The 19620-nt window shown below is 35.0% G+C and overlaps 1 protein-coding gene across 1 annotated transcript in view; it reads left to right on the top strand.

Moving 5' to 3' along the window:
• CDC73 (cell division cycle 73) overlaps positions 1 to 19620 on the top strand; it is a 141603-nt gene that overhangs the window by 28522 nt on the left and 93461 nt on the right. The window contains exons 7-10 of the mRNA XM_058274892.1: positions 4196 to 4412; positions 10742 to 10840; positions 12727 to 12805; positions 15243 to 15307. Coding sequence (XP_058130875.1) covers positions 4196 to 4412; positions 10742 to 10840; positions 12727 to 12805; positions 15243 to 15307 — 460 coding nt within the window. The remainder of the gene's footprint in view (positions 1 to 4195; positions 4413 to 10741; positions 10841 to 12726; positions 12806 to 15242; positions 15308 to 19620) is intronic.

A 19620-nucleotide genomic window follows, 5' to 3' on the forward strand; every position in this document is an offset into this window, starting at 1 on the left:
TTTGTTTACAAAAGAAATAAAAGGTGAAGGAGCAGTTGTTTCTTTTAAAAACCTTCTCCGGGGAGCGGATGTAGCTCAGATGCTTGAGCACCTGCTTTCCATGTACGAGGTCCTGGACTTGATCCTGGTGCCTCCTAAAAACAAAAAACAAACCTATGAAGAAACCAACTTTCATTGGGAAGCAGATGGCCCAGTGAAAGGGGCACTCAGTAGCTGAGCGCATGCATCCCATGTATGAGGTCTTGGGTTCAACCCATGGTACTTCTAAAAAAGAAAAAAGCATCTGCTTTGTTCAAGAGTGGAAGGTTTATGCCTGTATTGAAAGACAACATGATCACAAATAATAAAAACAATGAACAAATGAAAAACACTTTTACCGTAAAGTAGTACACTTTCAAAATTACATACAAATAGTTAAAAATTTCATTATGTTGTCTGTCTAACTTTAAAATAAGAGGACTTTAAGCGTTAGGCCCCAACATTTGTAATTAGTAAGTGAAGACTACACATTGTTTGTATGTCTCAAGGAACTGTATTTGAGAAAATTTATATGAAGTCTGTAGTGAGTTCATTTTAAAAAATGTTAATGAGAAACAGTACACTGAAGGTGCTCTATCAAGTGCATACTCCTCAAATTTTTAATGTGATGAACAAAACAGAAGTTGTAATGATGTCGCAGTTGCCATCCAAAAAATAAAACAAGATTAGTTATCACACATGCAGGAAATTCTGCTACAAAGCTAATATCCTTCCTTTGTTGTTGTCCAGTAAATAACATCTTAAAACACTAGTGATGTTGATGGTTTAGCTTAACTTCGGTATACTGAAGGAGACCATCCTTGCAGGCATGCTGAAGAAGGAACAGACGTCTTGTGGCTCTGACTACACCAAGGGCATTCTGCTGCGACCTGCACATACAACCTAGGAAAATGTGACTATCACAGCATTTATGATGGCCATTTTATTTGAAGACCAAAATGAAGCCAAGTTGGCTAAAAACAAATCAACCATCCAGTATTACTACTCATTTTATAATAGATGCTTCTTTTATGTGAATTGCAACCATATTCATTAGCACTGAAATTTTTTGTCTTGGCCATTAAGAGTGCTACAGTTTTAAATTTCATGTAAGACACAAAACATATTAAGTAACATTTCTGAAAGAAATATCACCGTTGATGTTAATTCAAATGTATCATGCTTTCTCACATTTGCTGGAGAAATATTTTTAAGTTTATATATCTTAATAAACTTCCATGAAATTTCTTCAGTCTTTGTTTTTAATTACTCAAACCCTTGGAACTTCTTTATCTCATTCTACTGCCTTCTTGGTTGCTTGTTTCTTAGGAGAAATCTGTTGTCATTCTTATTTTTAATCTTTTTATGAAGTGTTGACTCTCATACCCACCACTGCTACTAAAAATTTATCACTGGTTTTGAGACATTGATTTATGATGTAACTTTCAGGTTTTTTTCATGTTTCTTTGCTTGAGATCCATTGACCTTCTTTGGGATACCCTTTGGTTTATAATTCTCATCAGATGTAGAAAAGTTTTGGCATTGTTTATTCAAATGTATTAATATTTCTCTGTTTCCCTCTTTCTGGACTCCAGTTATTCAACTCTGCTTAATGTGGTCTGACAGCTCACTGATGTTGTTTTCTTTTTGTATTATTTTTCTATTTCTTTTTTGGATTATTTTAGTCAATTTAAAATAGTTTCTATTGTGTTCTCAAGTTCACTAATCTTTTCTTCTGCAATCTACTTTTAAAAAAAGTGATGAAACTTGATAGGTTTCATGTCTAGAAGTTTTGGTCTTTTTTTCAATATATATCCCATGTTCTACTTGTTGAACATATGAAATATTGTTATAATAATGCTTTTAATGTCTTTGCTAAATCAAACACCTGTCCTAATTTACAGTTGGTTTTGATTGATTGATATTTTCCCTCATTTTGGCTCATATTTTCCTGTTTCTTTGTATGCTTGTAATCCTTAATTATAATCTTAGACACCAGACATTGTGAATTTTACCTTGTTGAGTATTAGATATTTTTCTTTTTTTTTTTTTAAGGTTTATTTTATTTCTTTCTCTCCCCTTAGCCCCTTCAGCCCCCTCCCCCCACTCATTGCTTGCTCTCTGTGTCCATTCGCTGTGTGTTCTGTATCCGCTTGCATTCTTGTCAGGCGGCACCGGGAATCTGTGTCTCTTTTTGTTGCGTCATCTTGCTGCATCGGCTCTCCATGTGTGCAGCACCACTCCTGGGCGGGCTGCATTTTTCGCGTGGGGCAGCTCTCCTTGAAGGGTGCACTGCTTGCGTGTGGGGCACCCCTACGCAGGGGGCACCCCTATGTGGCACAGCACTCTTTGAGCGCGGTAGCACTGCTTGTGGGCCAGCTCACCACATGGGCCAGGAGGCCCTGGGTATTGAACCCTGGACCTCCTATATGGTAGGCGGACACTCTTATCAGTTGAGCCACATCCACTTCCCTAGATATTTTTATATTCTTATAAATCTTTGGTTTGGTTTTCAGACAAGTTAAATTACTTAGAAATTTTCTATTTGATCAATGTTCAGTTAGGGATAATTATGCTTTATTGCTGAGGCAAGGCCATTCATACTGGATACTCTACCTAAAGCCCCATTAATATGACGTTTTCAGTCTGTCTAGTAGTAACAGGTAGTATTCTTGACCCTGAGTGAGAGGTGAGTATTGTTTCCTGTAATCCTTATGGATGGCTTTTTTCCCCCTACCTTAGATAATTTCCTCATATGTAAGTGTTTATACTTTGCTGGAATACTCAAGGGAGATGCTCTGTGTGGCACTCTTTTTCTCAGGTATTTAGCCTGTGAATTCTAGTGACCTTGGTCTTTCCACACGCTCAGCTCCATTTCCTCAACTCAGGGAATCTGCTAAGTTCAGCTGGGTTTTCTTCCTGTGCCATGTCTTGGAAACCCTTAAGGCAGTAAACTGGGGGTAGTCATAAGGCTTGCCTCATTTATATCTCATTTCTTAAGAATCATTGTCCTTCATTGCTTGATATCCAGTGTCTAGAAAACTAAAGTTTCTTATATTTTGACTAGTCATTTCAAGACAGCAGAGTCGATCCAATCCCTGTCACTTCATCTTGGCTGGAAGTGAAAGTCGAATGCAGACTTTAAGACTTGATTATAGTTTAGGAAAGTATTTGAATTTGATCCAAGGTATTGCTGGTATGCTTTAGATTTTAGGGAAAAGTTGCAAATTTTTATACAAAATAAGTTGAAATATCAAGTGTACACTGAGCATTTGCTAGAAAGTACCTACATACCTAATATAAAGTATTTAATACTTCTGTGTTTAAACCTGCTGGAATTTGTGTCTTTTTTCCAGATTTTGCTTAGCCATAGTTCAAGATTTTCATCTTGTGGCTAAAGTAATATTTTTGTGAACTCTTATTAAGCTTGTCATACTCTTCTTAACTCTTCCCATATTACATGATTAAAAATACACTAAGCTTAAGATTATCATCCTTTGAAATCTACACTTTCAGTGTTGATTTTTTTTTTATACTTCTGAAAGCGTAGCTTCTCACTGCTGTTTTGCCTATTATTTCAAGTAAAGGAGGAAAAGAAGACTGTTGAAAATATTTTTTCATCTTCTAGCAAGTAAACGGAGTGTATATGTTTATGGGGCATCTGGATAAGGAACCTCTGTCACCTCTAAAGTTGTGTCATTATATACTATGACATATAGGTTGAAAACCCTGAAATAAATTTCAAGGAAAAGTCTAAGCTTTGAATTCTTAATGGAATGGAATTTTCATTACCCTTTCAGGGTTGCCTACGTGCATGTGGGTATGTATAATTTCATAGATAGATGGGGTTTAACAAATAAAAGTCTCAGAAAATAAAAAGGAAAGCACCCATATTAATGGACTGCTGCTTTTTGGTAGGAAGAGATAAAAAAAATACATGAAGAATTTTGTCTCATTGATCCTTGTAAGAAATTAGTAATTTGCTTAAAGAGTACAATACCAGTGCATGAACCATTTATCATCTGATTATAACATGTCAGTTTTATAGATAAGACTAGTTTAATTATTGCCCTTTAAAAAGGAGGTGTTTTTATTAGGAACTTAGAAATGTAAGAAAATATATTTTTGTCATTGAGGGATCTTTGCTGTGAAAATTAAAAAAAGAAATTACTTTCAGGTCTTTGTCTGAGGCTATGTCAGTGGAAAAAATTGCTGCAATCAAAGCCAAAATTATGGCTAAGAAAAGATCTACTATTAAGACTGATCTAGATGATGATATAACTGCCCTTAAACAACGGAGTTTTGTGGATGCTGAGGTAGATGTGACCCGAGATATTGTCAGCAGAGAGAGAGTATGGAGGACTAGAACAACTATCTTACAAAGCACGGGAAAGGTAACTAAAATTTTTAATTTATTCATTGAAGTGCATACATGTGTTTATTCTGTTATTGGTTAAAATATACTTTAGGAGGAGGTTTCAGGTTTTTCTCTTTTTGAAAGAGCTATAATAATGTAGTTTCTACGTTACCATATTTATCATTCCATTCTAGCAAATAGTTGGTCACTAAAGAAGCTAATGAAAAAATATGATTGAAAATGCAAGTCCCTTTATGTACACATTATTTGTTAATCCAAAGAGTGGTCCACTTTTCTCCTGAAATCAGATTTTTTTTTAACCTTGTGAACACGGGGAATACTGATTGTGAGCTTCATTAGTATCATCAATCCCCCCACACGCACAAAGTAGAGAACTTATGGAAATTAGTCAGCAAATATTTAGTAAGTATATTTCATACATTATATTCTTTTGTGTGGATGTAACAATATTTGTTTTTTATGAATAGAGATTTTTTTTGGCTCCAAAATTGTGAGATTTCCCCCTCTCCCTTCCTCTGTCCCTCTCTTCTTCCTTCCTGTCTACCTCATTCGCTTCCTTGCATTTCACTGTTACAAATAGTGCTTTAAGGAACACTCTTATACAGACGTTTGCATAGACATTTATGCCTTTTGTTTCTGGAAAGGAACAAATTTCAAAGGAAGTATACACTTTAAATTTCGAAAGATAAAAATTTGAAAGTTACTGGATTCGTATTAATTGAGCTTCAAAAAAATGACATCATTTCTATTTCACTCACATATTTTCTCTGACTTTCCCTCTTCCAACCCCCAATTAAAAAAAAAAATTAATTACCTTCCCTAATGGGCAGTGGATAATAGTGGTGATTTGGTAAGAGCATTTGAAGAACTGTGGGAGGTTACTGATGAAAGTGAACTTTAATAGTGTAATAGGCAGACTGGTTTTGTTGGGGAATTTTGGGGCTCTGGTCTTAAATTTACTATGCAATTTTAGTAGGAACATAGCTACTAGTAAAGAGGATATGAGGAAAAGAATCATTTCCTTTCCTTTTGTACTTTGATTTGTTCCAAAAGTATTTGAGGTAGAGATTGAGAACCATTCTCCAGAGCTTAGAATTTTACAAAGAAATCTGAGAACATGAGGAGACTTCCATTTCCCATTTTTGTATTTGTAGTAAGTTGATGCATTGGTACGCATTCTCACTGCCTAGTAAGGCTGATATGTGAATAATATTGTGACTTAATATTACCCAGTGATCAGTATAATTATTGAAAAATATGAAACTCTAGTAAAGGAATAAAAACCTAAGTGGTATGCTCCACCTTATTTTTAGTCGAGCATTACATTTTCAGATAACTTAGATGAACATTTTTCTTTGAGCTGTAGGTGGCAGGATTGTACCATCATTTTAAATTTCAGTGCTAGTTCTAATATAATTTAATGTTGTGGTACCACTATAACTTTTTAAAAATAATTTAAGAATTGCTTGGTAGCTAGATTTGCTTCTGTGAGTATTAACAGTTTTAAAAATAAAAAACAAATGTTTTGACTCAATTTTTCTATATGCTGCATGCTGTATTTAGCTGGTAAATTATAAAAATATCCTTCGGTACTCATACCCTTAAAATACCCTAAGCTTTTCAGTATACCTTCATTAATATTAGTTAGTATGGTCTTATTTTCTGAGTTCCAAGAGTGAAAGACAAGTTCATAATTTTACAAGAAATATTAAACACATTCTTTTTTATAGTTATGTGTCTATTACAAGTATTCAAATCAACATGATCATTTCATGCCATTTAAAAACTTACACAAATTAATATATGTTCATTGTTAAAATCTTCATAAAAAGAGACCAATGAAGAAAGATGACAGATGTCTGTAATTCTACCCTAAAATAGCTATAATAACATTTTGATTGATCTTCTAGAGTGCATGTCTCATTCAATATTTTATTTTTTTAATATTGAGACTTGGTTTTTATAAGTTTTAAAACTATTTTCGTAGTAGGACTAAAACGTTTTTGTTTGAATGTTATTCATACCTGGGTACTTGGCAGACATTTTTTTGAAAATAAAGGAAGTAAGCCTGTTCCTGAAAGGAAAGCAACTGACAGCATTTGTTGCTAGTGATGAAATGTGAGCTTTCATGAGAAAATTAGAATTTTGGAAAGTTCCTTTCTGCTACTGTGACCATAATAGTTTCTCAGTTCTTAAAGACTCTTCAAATGAGAGCCATGATATTAATGAATGCAATTTGATCTTATCATGTAATGAAATGTGTTAATGTTTGGAATTTGAATAACTCAGCAATCTGAAATTTTCCAGATGACCAATGCATGTTGCTACACAATCATGTATGGGGAAAAGATCCATTCAAAGTGCGAGATAGACCAATGGATTTTAAATAACAGAATACAGAAAGTTTGTGGATATGATTTCACATTGTAATAGCCTTTAAGAAAGTACCACTCATTGTGTTTTGGTATGATATCAAAGAAAATATCCACAACTGTCTGAAAAAGCTAATACAATTATCCTCCCTTTTCAGACTGCCTAGATTTTTTTCATATAATTTGCCTAAAACAAGATACCACAATGAATATTGAATGAAGGAGACATAAGCATACAATTCTATTAAGCCAGACATTAAAGAGATTACAAAAATATAAAACGATACCACTCTTTCTCATCAGTACTTTTTTTGCATTTTTAGAAAATAATTTTTCATAAAAATATGTAACTTAGATTTACACTTAATTTTATATTTTAAGGAATTAATAATTTTTAAAAATGTCCCACTTTCAATATCTAATATGGCAAATTTTGGTGTATATATAACCTATATAAACCAAACGTTTTTGGGATTCTCAGTAATTTTTTAGAATGTAAATGGGACTTGAGACCTTTACCTGATGCTTAAGAAAATATAGAAATTAGTTAGTACTATAAGTAGGGCGATGTTAATAGTCACATTTCAAGCTGCCTCTCATTTTGTATATTAAGTTGGTGCAAAAGGAATTGCGGTTTCGGACCGTGAATTGTAAATCTTTGTTAACTAGTCTCAAACACATCTTTATTAATCAAAATAGGAGCCGTTATAATCAAGACATTTTTGCCAGCTAGATATGTTTGTTATTCCTGTAGTGTAAAAATCTGTGCTTTGAAATTTGATGAACTCTTGGAAAGCATTTTCTGCATCCTGCTGTTATGAAAGCGTTTTCCCTGTAAAAAGTTGTCAGGATACTTGAAAAGTGGTAGTTGATTGGCGAGAGGTCAGGTGAATGGTGTATGAGGCAAAACATCATAGCCCAATTTGTTCAACTTTTGAAGTGTTGGTTGTGCAACATACGGTCGGGAGTTTTGGAGATTTGGTCCCTTTCTGTTGACCAGTTCCAGCTGCAGGCGTTGCAGTTTTCAGTGCATCTCATTGATTTGCTGAGCATGTATTTCTCACATGCAGTGGTTTCTTTGGGATTCAGAAATCTGCAGTGGATTAGACTGGCAGCAGACCACCAGTGACTGTGACCTTTTTTGGGGGCAAGTTCGGTTTTGCACCAAACTTGCTTTGGAGCTTCTTCTTAGTCCAACCACTGAGCTGATCGTCACCAGTTCTCATATAAAATCCACTTTTTGTTGCATGTCACAATCCAATCAAAAAATGGCTCGTTGTTGTAGCGTAGAATAAGAGAAGACGATACTTCACAATGACGATTTTTTGGATTTTGTGTCAGCTGATGAGGCACCCACTTATTGAGCTTTTTCACCTTTCCAATTTGCTTCAAATGCTGAATGACTGTAGAATGGTCGACATTGAGTTCTTTGGCAAATTCTCATTTAGTTGTAAGAGGATCAGCTTTGATGATTGCCCTCAGTTGGTCATTGTCAGCTTTAGATGGCTGACCACTACACTCATCTTCAAGGCTCTTGTCTCCTTTGCAAAACTTCTTGAACCACCACTGCATTGTATGTTCATTAGCAATTCCTGGGCCAAATGCGCTATTGATGTGAGTTGTCTGCTGCTTTACAACCCATTTTGAACTCAAATAAATTTGCTTTTTGTCTAACATCATTTCCATATTCTAAAATAAATATAAAATAAAAAGCAAGTAATAAGTCATTAGCAAAAAAAAACCTTAAAGCAAGAAATGCACATTAAAATGGTGTATAACATAAGAATGTATTATATTCCAATATCAAGTGACAAATTTCAACAATGCAAAACTGCAATTACTTTTGCACCAACCTAATAGATATTTTTTTTGCACTTATGTGTATAAATACTTAACGTCTACAAGACAGGCACTGACTAGAGATGTAGTAGTCCTATTTCTCACAGAGTTTATATTCTTTGGCAGGAGACAGAAAATTAAATAGGCCCTAATTGTGATATGTGCCATTAAGGATTGACAGCCAGGAAAAGCAGCTAATTTAATTGACAATAAAGGAAAAGAATATACCTGAAGAATAAAAAGTAGTGAGGGATAAAGTGGGAAGAATTCTCCAAAATGAGGGAACAGTGTACTTACCTGGTAGAAAAGAGAAATTGTTGCATTTGAGGACCTGAAAGAAAATTAGTATGCCACCCCTGTACTTCAGCCCGACTGATCACATATCTGTTCCATGTAGCTACTAAGCTCTTTTCTATTTCATGGCCTTTGCATCTAATATCCTTCTGCTTGAAGCACTTTTCCCTTAGATATTTTCATCATGGAGTATTTATTTCTTCATTTTTCAGCTTATGCATTACTCCCTAACAAGACCTTCCTTAACCATCCGATGAAATGAGGGACCCTTACATACCCAGTGTTATTCTAGCATGGCACTTGTTTTAGCCATACCCTGTGATTATCTTTGTTTGCCTCATTATAATACAAGGTTCACAAGGGCAGGGACTGTTTCTCTTGGTTGTGGTTGTATCCAAGTCCTAGCTTGGTGTTTGGCTTATAAGTACATACTTAAGAGATATTTCTTTTTATTTACTCATTTATTTTGAAGTACTGGGCTGGGGATTGAACCTGGGACCTCATATGCAGGAAGCTGGCACTCAACCACCGAGCTACATCGGCTTCCCCATCTGTCTTCTCATTGTTTGTTTTTGTTTTTGTTTTTAGGAGGCACTGAGGACAGAACCCAGGACCTCCCATATAGGAGGTAGGCACTCAACTGCTTGAGACACATATGTTCCCCAATACATATTTCTTAAAATGTTGAGTGATTAATAAGCAGAATAAGAAGAGTTCTCAAAAAAAGCTGTTAGAGGGGAGCAGATGTGGCTCAAGCCATTGAGTACCTGCTTCCCACGTGGAAAGTCCTGGGTTCTATCTCTGACAGTTCTTAAAAACAAGCAAAAATCAGTCTACAAGCAAACAAATGAGGGGACCAACTCAGGGGAGCCAGTGTAGCTCAAATGATTGAGCATCGACTGCCCACATACAAGGTCCCAGGTTCAATCCCTGGCCCTGGTACCTCAAAAAAAAAAAAAAATTGTTAGGCATGTAGAAGGAAAAACACAGAGAAATATCTCAGCGGCCAAGGAAGAATCATTCATGAAAGAGTAAGTAGTCAGGGTAGTCAGCTGTGTTGAATGTTGCTAAGATTATTCATGCAAAAGTGTGTAAGGTTTATTTGTAAATATTTTCCAACTTCTGCAAGACTTTGAAAAGTGATAATTGACCCCTAACAGTATCAAAATTTACAACATTTCATGTAAAGTGTAGCAGTCTGAAATAAGCACTGGAGTTTATTTTACCTAGAAGATATAGTTGTTGATTTCTTTCAAAATGAGAAAGTTTTTTTTGACAGAAAATTTGTTAATTTTTAATTTTATTTAAATATTAGCCTGTTTCAGGGTTAAATATTTGAATAGATGCAGAATATGAATAAACTTAAAGTCAGTTTTGTAGTTTAAGTAAAAATGAAAATACTGGAATGAAGAATACTGGGCTTATAATAATTTATTTCTGGATCAGTTTCCCAGTAGAAGTTATGAATATCTTTAGTCAGTTTTTACTTTTGTTTTTATAATAATGACATCTCATTATGATAAAATAGGGAAGAATTGATAGGAAGAAAACTTAGTCTTAAATTGTTTATTAAGTGAACTTTGTGGATGTGTCATGATGATGGGAACGAGTGTTGTTGGGGGGGGGGAGAGGGGGGGTGGGGGGGTGGGGTTGAATGGGACCTCACATATATATTTTTAATGTAATATTATTACAAAGTCAATAAAAAATAAAAAAATTTAAAAAAAAAAAATAAAAGTATATATGTAGGAGCAAAAAAAAAAAAAATAAATATTTCTATTCAACAAAAAAAAAAAAAAAAAAAAAAAGAGGACTTAATTAAAATCCATTTATATTTTAGAATTTTTCCAAGAATATTTTTGCAATTCTTCAGTCAGTAAAAGCCAGAGAAGAAGGGCGTGCACCTGAACAGCGGCCAGCCCCAAACGCAGCACCTGTGGTAAGAGTCTTTTTACTACTTAAATAGTAAATAATTTTAATGAAAATGCCACTGTATTTTAGTCAGTAAGTCCTAAACCTTTTGCTGCTTTATTTACTTAAAATGTGAAAACCCTCCCACCATTAAAAATTGCTTACTTTATGGTAATTTTTAAGTGGAGATATGTTTTGGTCAGAATCTGAGAGGGTTTAATTAGGAAGAGCTCTCTTAAGTAATTATTTTAGTTAAAGAGCCAACTCACTGTTGCTTGGGAGAATCACAACTGCTACAAATATAAATCCCTGTTACCTTCCAGTTTGGGGCCATTTTTTGAAATCATTGGTGTCTGTGGCATCTTGGTGCATATATCATGTTTCTCTTGATCACCAGTCATATGGATTCTCATTGTGTCTTAATTTCGGCTGCTCTGAGGTTTGACTGCCTTACTCTTTGAGGTACTGCATAACTTTCCAAAGTAAATTTCATGAATGACATTTAGCCTATATTTAAACTCAATATACCCTCTGATTTTATTGAAAATCCTTCTAATTATTTTCATATGATTCAAAAGGAAAGAAGTAAAATTTCTATTTTATGTACATTTTAAATAATTTTATTGAAATAGCGAAGAGTACTGATACAGTCTATGCAAAATTTATTTGTCCATAAAATTCTTGGTATTTAATGTTTAGAGGCAGTGGATTTTTGCTGGTATTTAGATAAATGCCTTCACTTTCTAGCAAGTATTTAAGCACCTGCTATTTGTCAAGTAGTGTTTTGAGATCTTGAGACACAAGAGTAAAAGAAGATATACAGTTCCTTCCCTCTTTGTGCTTATAGTTTAGTGGGAGATGGAGAAGAGTAAAAAGGTAGTGGGATAAATGCTATGATGGTAAAGCACGTGGTGCTTGTAATTATGAGTGGGTTAACATTGTGAATAGTGGTTGATGAGAAACATGTCAAATCTTAAAGTGGTTTGATCATTATTTTTCTGACCATGAATATTCTTTCTGTATATTTCTGTAATCATTAGAATATTTGAAAATTTTAATGTTTGGCAAATGACTTTCGAAGTTTTACCTAGTGACAGTTTGGGTAAGTCTCTTTTATTTGGAATAATTATTTGGTGTGCAGTGCTATTGAAAGGTGTAAGAAAATGAACATTTCAGTCTTCATGAATATGATGAACTTCCCAAGCAGTTTGGAATGTTCTTTAAATAAGCTTTTTTAGATTATTAAAGACTACAAATTTTAGATAAAGAATTTGTGAATAAATTATGCACCTTCGATATGCAGCCTTTTCTAAGTATTTAAAAAGAAATAACACCTTTGTTTCTTTAGTCTTACTCTGTACACATGTAGTGGATTTATCATCTTTATTTAACTTAAAGATGAACAATTTGCTGGATAAGTCAATCAAAAGGCTCTAAAATATCTGCTAAATCATATTTGAATTAAAATATTTTGGTTAAAAAATAATTGAAAGGAGAATGTTGTTATGTCATGTGTTCAGTGTCATTTTTTTAAGTTATACACTTGTGAGTCACCCAAGTATTTCTTAATAGTTAAGGAAAAGGTTTTTATTCTAAAGACCCTTAAGTAACCAAAATGAAATTATTAAAGCATACGTATTTTGAAGTTTCTAATTGTTTTACTTTTTGCCTTGGTGCAAGTATATTTGGAGTACTTTGCCCTTGTCTCTGATAGGGATGGTAATTTTCTAGCAGTAACAAAATGCCTTGAAAATTAGCATCAAGTGACTAGTGATCTACTCCCCAGTCTTTGTCTTACTGGCTACAGTAAGAAAAAAGCTTGAAAAATATGTACCCACATAATGATTTTAATTAGTTTCAAATAACTAAAATTTAAAAATTTTAACATACAACTCATAATTCATTTTTCTACAGGATCCCACGTTGCGTACTAAACAGCCTATCCCAGCTGCCTACAACAGATATGACCAGGAAAGATTCAAAGGAAAAGAAGGCAAGTTGCTTAATTTTCATCTTCCTTTTACTATGGTTGCATTGAACTTGAGAGGCAGTGTAGATTGATGGCTCAGAATGGAGTCAATAAACTTAGGTATGTTGGCCAGTCTGGCTTACTGTATGTTGTGTAAATAAAATTTTATTGGCACACAGCCAATAAAAATGTAAATTCATTCATTTACATATTTTCCAGACTACTTTTGTGCTATGATAGCAGGATTGAGTGAGTTGTTTTTAGACTGTATGGCCTGTAAAAGCTAAAACTGTTTACTGTGACTATTGAAAAAGTTTGCCATCCCTTGGTTAAAAGCATGGATTCTGCATCCAGATTGCCTGTGTCACATTTACTTTTTGTTTGGAACTTTGGCGAGGTACTTTAACTGATCTCTGTATCAGTTTTGTCATGTGTGTAATTAGAATACTGATAATAGTAGTAGTGCTTACTTCTTAGGGTTATTTTAGGGATTAAATTAGTTAATAAATATAGACTCCTTAGAATAGTACCAGGTATATAGTAAGCTATATACCTGTTATTAATACTAGATCTGTTGCTAGAAAATTTATTTATTTTAGCGTAGAGATTCTATATATCATACCATGTTTACTCAATTATAAATGTATAAATTGAGAACTTAAGAACATAGATTTGGAGCAGTGATATGAGGACTTATTTTTTGATAGTCTGTGTAGTATGCTTGGTAATGCAATAGTGAACCATTTCTGTTAGTGTGGTGGGACTACCATTACTTTAACTTGCTCTTGGAATTCTGTGTATCTTGAATTGATTCAAGAAAAAATGAGATAGAAGCAACTAGAAGTTTAACACTGGTGTGTTTTTTGTTTTTTTCCTGCATAATCTGAACTCTTCATTTGTTTTTTTAAAGAATATATTGCCTTGATGTGGTAAATTTTGTGTGCTGTCTTCATTTACTGGATAAAGACATGAATATATGTTACAGAAAGACAGTGGTCTGTTCTTTTATTCACTGTAATATTTTTCTGAAAGCATGAAATAAAGCAGGGATCGGCAAACTACAGTCCACAGAACAAAACTTGCTGCCCATGGGTCAAATCAGATCATACTCATTTGTTTACATATATTATCTGTGTGACTTCTGTGCTACTGGAGAATTCAGTAGTCGTCACAGAGACCCTCTGGCCTGCAGTGTGTAAAGTGTTTACAGTATGGCCTTCTGTAGGGTCGCAGAAATTTCTGTATGTTCTGCAGCAACTTCAGTAACTTCTAACACCAGTGTATAAGAAGTTCATTCAGCAAGTGCAGACTGCAATAACTCAATTCAATTCTATTCTGACTGACTCCCTGGAGTGAAACCAAACTCCAGGTTAAGGACAATTCTGTCCTTCAGGCACCAGTTACAAGTTTGGGGCCTAGGCCACCTGTACTTCAGACCAACTAACTACAAATTTGGGGGGGTTCTCATCACCATTCTCAGTATTAGTAATTCCCAGAACAACTGACAACTCACTGAAAGTGCTATACATAAGATTATAGTTTTATTAGGGTAAATGGTCTTGGAGTCAGAACATGCCCTGCTGGCACAGAGATGTATATTATCAGTTGTGAAAGTTCCTCTAATAGGAGGGTCTGAGCTGAGTGTCTGGAGTTTATGTGGGGTTTCATTTCATTGGCGTGATTGGTGGAACCATTCTCCATGCTAACCCACCCCCTCCCAAGCTCTCCCACCCCTACCCCAGGTTGGGGAGGGGAGGTTGGGCTAATATGACATGACGCAAAGCCCCAATCCCCTAATTCACGTGGTTGGTCTTTCTGGATATCAGGTGTGGTCCTGTGGCCACCCTGAGTGAAAAAAGACAACTCCTAACAGAGGAATTTCCAGAAATACAGCGGTAACCTCTCCAGGAACTTGGGCACAAAAACCAATTCAGTTTTCCATTATACTCTAGGCCCTTGACAGAAAAAGTTTGCTAGCCCCTGATATTTTGTACTCTGTCCTAGAACAGACAGAAAGTATTACTTTTCTACAAAATGTGTAACATAATGCCTTATGATTATACATTTGGAACACAATTTTTCATAAACTTTGGACTTCTCGTGATCCTGGATGCTTCTAGTGGTACTGTAATGGAGAATTACGAGTAGATAATCTGGGGTTATAAAGTGTTCAGTCTAACTCTTTATATTCCCAACCAACTACATGACCTTTGAACCTGATTGCAGAGACAGTTTTAGTCAACTTCTATACAGTAAGCTTGTTGAAATGTATTAAATATATACATGAGACTAGGTCCTTCATAAAGCTTTTTTAATCTTAAGTGTGTAATTTAACTTTATATGTAGAATAGATTCAAGGCTTTGTTATGTTGTTGAACTGAGATATGTAGACTATTACTGTATGCTTGTTATTGATCTTGAGATATATAAAATCTAAGAATAAATCTCTTTTTTTAAATAGAAACGGAGGGCTTCAAAATTGACACAATGGGCACCTACCATGGTATGACACTGAAATCTGTCACGGTAAGTAAACTAGTGACTGCAGAGGTTCTTTAGTCCCAGGCAGTTTATGTGAGTAGCAGATACTGAGGAAAATTTTTGTTCTCTGGTATTTTCTTAAGAATTTATCTTCAATGACCAGTTGTGCTAATAGATCTGTTGGTGAATTATTTGATACAGGAGTGCCCTGGTTTTTATATTTTTATTTTTAAACTAAGTATGTTTAAATAAACATGTTTTCCTTAACTTATATATAGGACAGTTGCTACCCTGTTAAGAGTATTAAAGCCAGTGAGAGGAGTAAAATAGTTCAATTTGGGATAGTTTTTTTGCCATAATAGCTTGTGTTCTTTAAAATGTTATGTCTTACACTCTTAAAAAATATGTAATGTATTTTAAATAGTTAATGTAATACTTATGAATACATACTTAACAGAATTCTTGAATGTCCACAAATATAAACCTTTAGTTGACTTCCAGCTAACTTTATTTTTTATTTTTTTAATTCCCTAATGATGGTTATTTTTGGCTTTATGACCAAATCGTATTTAACACTTTTAATTTTTATTTAACCAACGATAGGATGTACTGATGTAGAGCAGGACTTCTGTTAACTTTATTCTGCGTATTTACATTATAAAACATTATAGCTTTTATACTTTGAAACACTATGTATATGTGTTAAGAGTACCTGCATACTTAGAACACAAATACCAAACTCAGTTTTGTCTCTGTGAATCATCAGATCTTTATGGACTTAATGTGACATGGAATCATTTATTTATTTTCTGTGATTTCTAAGAATTAAGATATAGATTATATACTTGGAATTTGTTATGCTTTCCTCATTTCCAGAAGCAGATAGCAAAAAATACCAAGAAACTGATTATTAAAGTTGGATTTTTTCCTTTTTCTGTACTGCAGACTGGAATTGGGTATTAGAAATTTTGTTAATATACTTGTTAGATTGTCATCAGATTTGTCTGTCTTACTGAAATTGTGTGTAGATACATTAATTCATTCAACAAGTATTTTTAAGCACTTGTGTCAGACTCTATTCTGTTTCTTGGTAATATGATCCTGAGTTTGACAGATGGAGCTTCTTTAGACAGAGTAGCCAGAGAGGCCTCTCTGAGGAGGTGACTATTGAGTAGTCCATGATTTCATGAGAGACAGAGGCAAGGGTCAAGACTGAGGCCTAGTCAAGAACAGCAAGAAAGCTAGTCTTGCCTGAGTCTGCTGAATGTGGGACAAGTGTTAGTAAGAAAAGATGCACCCATCATATGAGATCTGGCCTTATTTTTCCTGACTTCAAAATACTATTCATGACTGTTAGAGTTAGCTTAAATTCTATTGTGATTCAATTATTGACATTGTTTTTGGGGCACAACTTGCTTACAGATCATTCCCTAAATGAGTTAGAGTGGAACTGAAATTTTTATCCTTAGGTAGCCATCAAAATAAGTTTTTTGTTGAATGTTGTCACTGTTGTTTTTACTTTAGTTTTTCACCCTCATAGTTCTGAAATGCCATGCCATTGGTTTCATTATCTCACCTTTTATGCACGTAGTGAAGTCAGAGACTATTTCTACAGTGGTGCTTTTTTTTACAGAGCAGTTTTTCTTAAAGCTAAGGACAGTTTATTTTATTTGAACAGAATAAAAATAGGGCTGTATTTACTGATCGGAGACTTTCTTGATAAATATACTTAGGAGCAAAGTTAATTCAAACTAATTTATGCTGTCTGATTTTAAAGAAATAATCACAAAAGATATACTTGTATAATTTTGCAACAAAATACTTTAAAATGGTCACATTACTAGTGGTAATATTTTAATACCCAGTTGGAATCTATGTCACTTTTGACCTGATTCACTTAGCATTTGTGGAAGGGAAGAGAAAACATAGAACAGTTTGAACTTGAAATCTTTTACACTTATTCAGATAATTGTTTTTTTTTTTTAAGTTGAATCTCAAATTTATGTTTTTTTTAATAAAGATTTTTTTTTTTAATTTCTCTCCCCCCCACCCCCCCCAGTTGTCTGCTCTCTTGTGTCCATTTGCTGTGTGTTCTTCTGTGACTGCTTCTATCCTTATCAGCGGCACTGGGAATCTGTGTTTCTTTTTGTTGGCATCAGCTCTGTGTGTGTGCTGCACCATTCTTGGGCAGGCTGCACTTTCTTTCACGTTGGGTGGCTCTCCTTACGGGGCGCACTCCTTGCACATGGGGCTCCCCTACGCAGGGAACACCCCTGCATGGCACGGCACTCCTTGCACGTATCAGCACTGCGCATGGGCCAGCTCCACACGGGTCAAGGAGGCCCAGGGTTTAAACCGCGGACCTCCTGTGTGGTAGGCGGACACCCTATCCATTGGGCCAAGTCCGCTTCCCTATAATTGGATCTTTGGTTAACTATTGACTTTGGCCAAGGCGGCTTGTGTTTCACAGTAAAGTTTCCAGACGAATGATCTGTGAAAATATTGAAGTGTTGCTAGAAGGCTTTTCTGAGTTACGAGGTTTTCGTCAAATGTGTTACTTGGTGTTGGAGATTGAATCAGCACAAAAGAACCCATGGGTGTGAACTCTTTTGTAAATAGGACTATAGAAGATGTATAGAAGATGTTATTAATAAAGATGTGCCCAAACTGAATGAGGGTGAGCCTTAATCCATAAGAGTTAAGTATCCTTATAAACAAAGGAAATTGGACACAGAAAAGAAGTCACAGGGAGCAGTTAGAAGCTGAAAGTCAGCCGAACCTGGAAGAGAAAGGAGATGATGTTTATTGTCATGTGACAGAAAAGTCAAGAATCCCAAAGATTGCCTGCCAGCCAAAAGATAGCTCTGGAGGAAGCAAGCCTTATAACCTCTGAAACTGTGAGCTAGTAAATTCTTATTAAGCCAACCCATTGTATGGTGTTTGCTTTAGCAGTTGGGTAATTAAAACACTTGGGTTCCATAGGTTTAAGAAACATTAGATAAAACAAATTTTGTGGTACGGACATCTCATTGTTTTTAATTCTCTGAATATTTAAATTAGAAGGCATTTTTATGCATTTGTAATAGTATGCATTTTTCCCAAGGTATTTTTATCCCAGTTTGCACCTCTCCCTCTTCCTTTTGGAAATATATTCCGGGAAGAACTAGTGTTGTACAGAATCACTTTAAGAAAAGCTGCCTTAGAGGTATGGTTTGAGAATACTTGATAATGCTTTTCATAATATGGTAATAAGACTGGGTGATCGAGACCTGTCTTTGCTAGTTGGGTAGCAGGAAACCCATATATGATCCTGCTGGAGAAAGAATAAGATAATCACATTTCACTCTTGTAATATTTATAAGCATTGATAGGAGAACCACTTCATTTTAACCTTTTAATCTAGCTTGTTTGTAGTTGAAGGGTCACAAACCCTAGTCCCTGTTTGTTCTTGCCTCTATTCTTATAGAAGCATGGACTATTATTGGCTCTCCATTTCCTTGCTGTCTTCATTTTGAAAAAATAATTACATCCTGAAATTGTACAGATTGAAAGCTTTCCTTTAAGAGCTTCATTTGAATCAACTCTAACAGACATCGTAGTTTCTGTATTAAATCTTTATTGGGGAACAGTTTTCCTGATAGTAAACCTAAATAAATTTCCATTGTCTCTATTAGAGATGTGAAAATATCACCATCATCTTTCAGTTTGAGGAGGGTCAGTTTGAGGAGGCATTAGTAACGTACCCCTCCATTCCCCGTTTTATAAACCTTCCTTCATTCTCATTTGGTTATTGATTAATTTGTTTTGTTCATCTCATTGTTATAGTGGCCAGTATTGTTCTGGAGTTGGTCTAGGACCCAGACCAGCAGAAGATGGAGATAGTTGTTTTTTTTACTTAGGGTGTTCGTTTCCTTCCCACCTTCCTTTCTGTCCTCAGCAAATATTTGTGGAGTGGTTGCTGTGTGTGATGTGTCTACTGGGTGCTGATGAATCCAAGATGAGCCAAACCAAACATATTCATGGACTTTGCAGTCTAATGGGGAAGAGACACATTAATCAGTCACTCAAATATAAAATTGTAACTATGCCAAGTGTATAGAGGAGAGCCTAGAATCGGGCGATTTGTTGTAGGAGTCAGAATAATTCATTGAGGAGGTAATACATGAAGTAAGATCTGATCTTTGAGTAGGAGTTAACTTGGGGCAGGAAAGGACATTGTAGGAACAGTGAACTCACAACAGGAGAATAAGCCGTGTGGTGGGACAAGCCGCATGGCAGTTAGAAAGACTTGAAAGCAGAGTATTTGCTTATTGTGAAAACTGTAAGGATGCCTATAGGCAAGTTTCTTCTTTCCAGAG

This window comes from Dasypus novemcinctus, chromosome 13 (assembly GCF_030445035.2).
Source record: "Dasypus novemcinctus isolate mDasNov1 chromosome 13, mDasNov1.1.hap2, whole genome shotgun sequence".
In the NCBI taxonomy this organism is placed as follows: domain Eukaryota; kingdom Metazoa; phylum Chordata; class Mammalia; order Cingulata; family Dasypodidae; genus Dasypus; species Dasypus novemcinctus.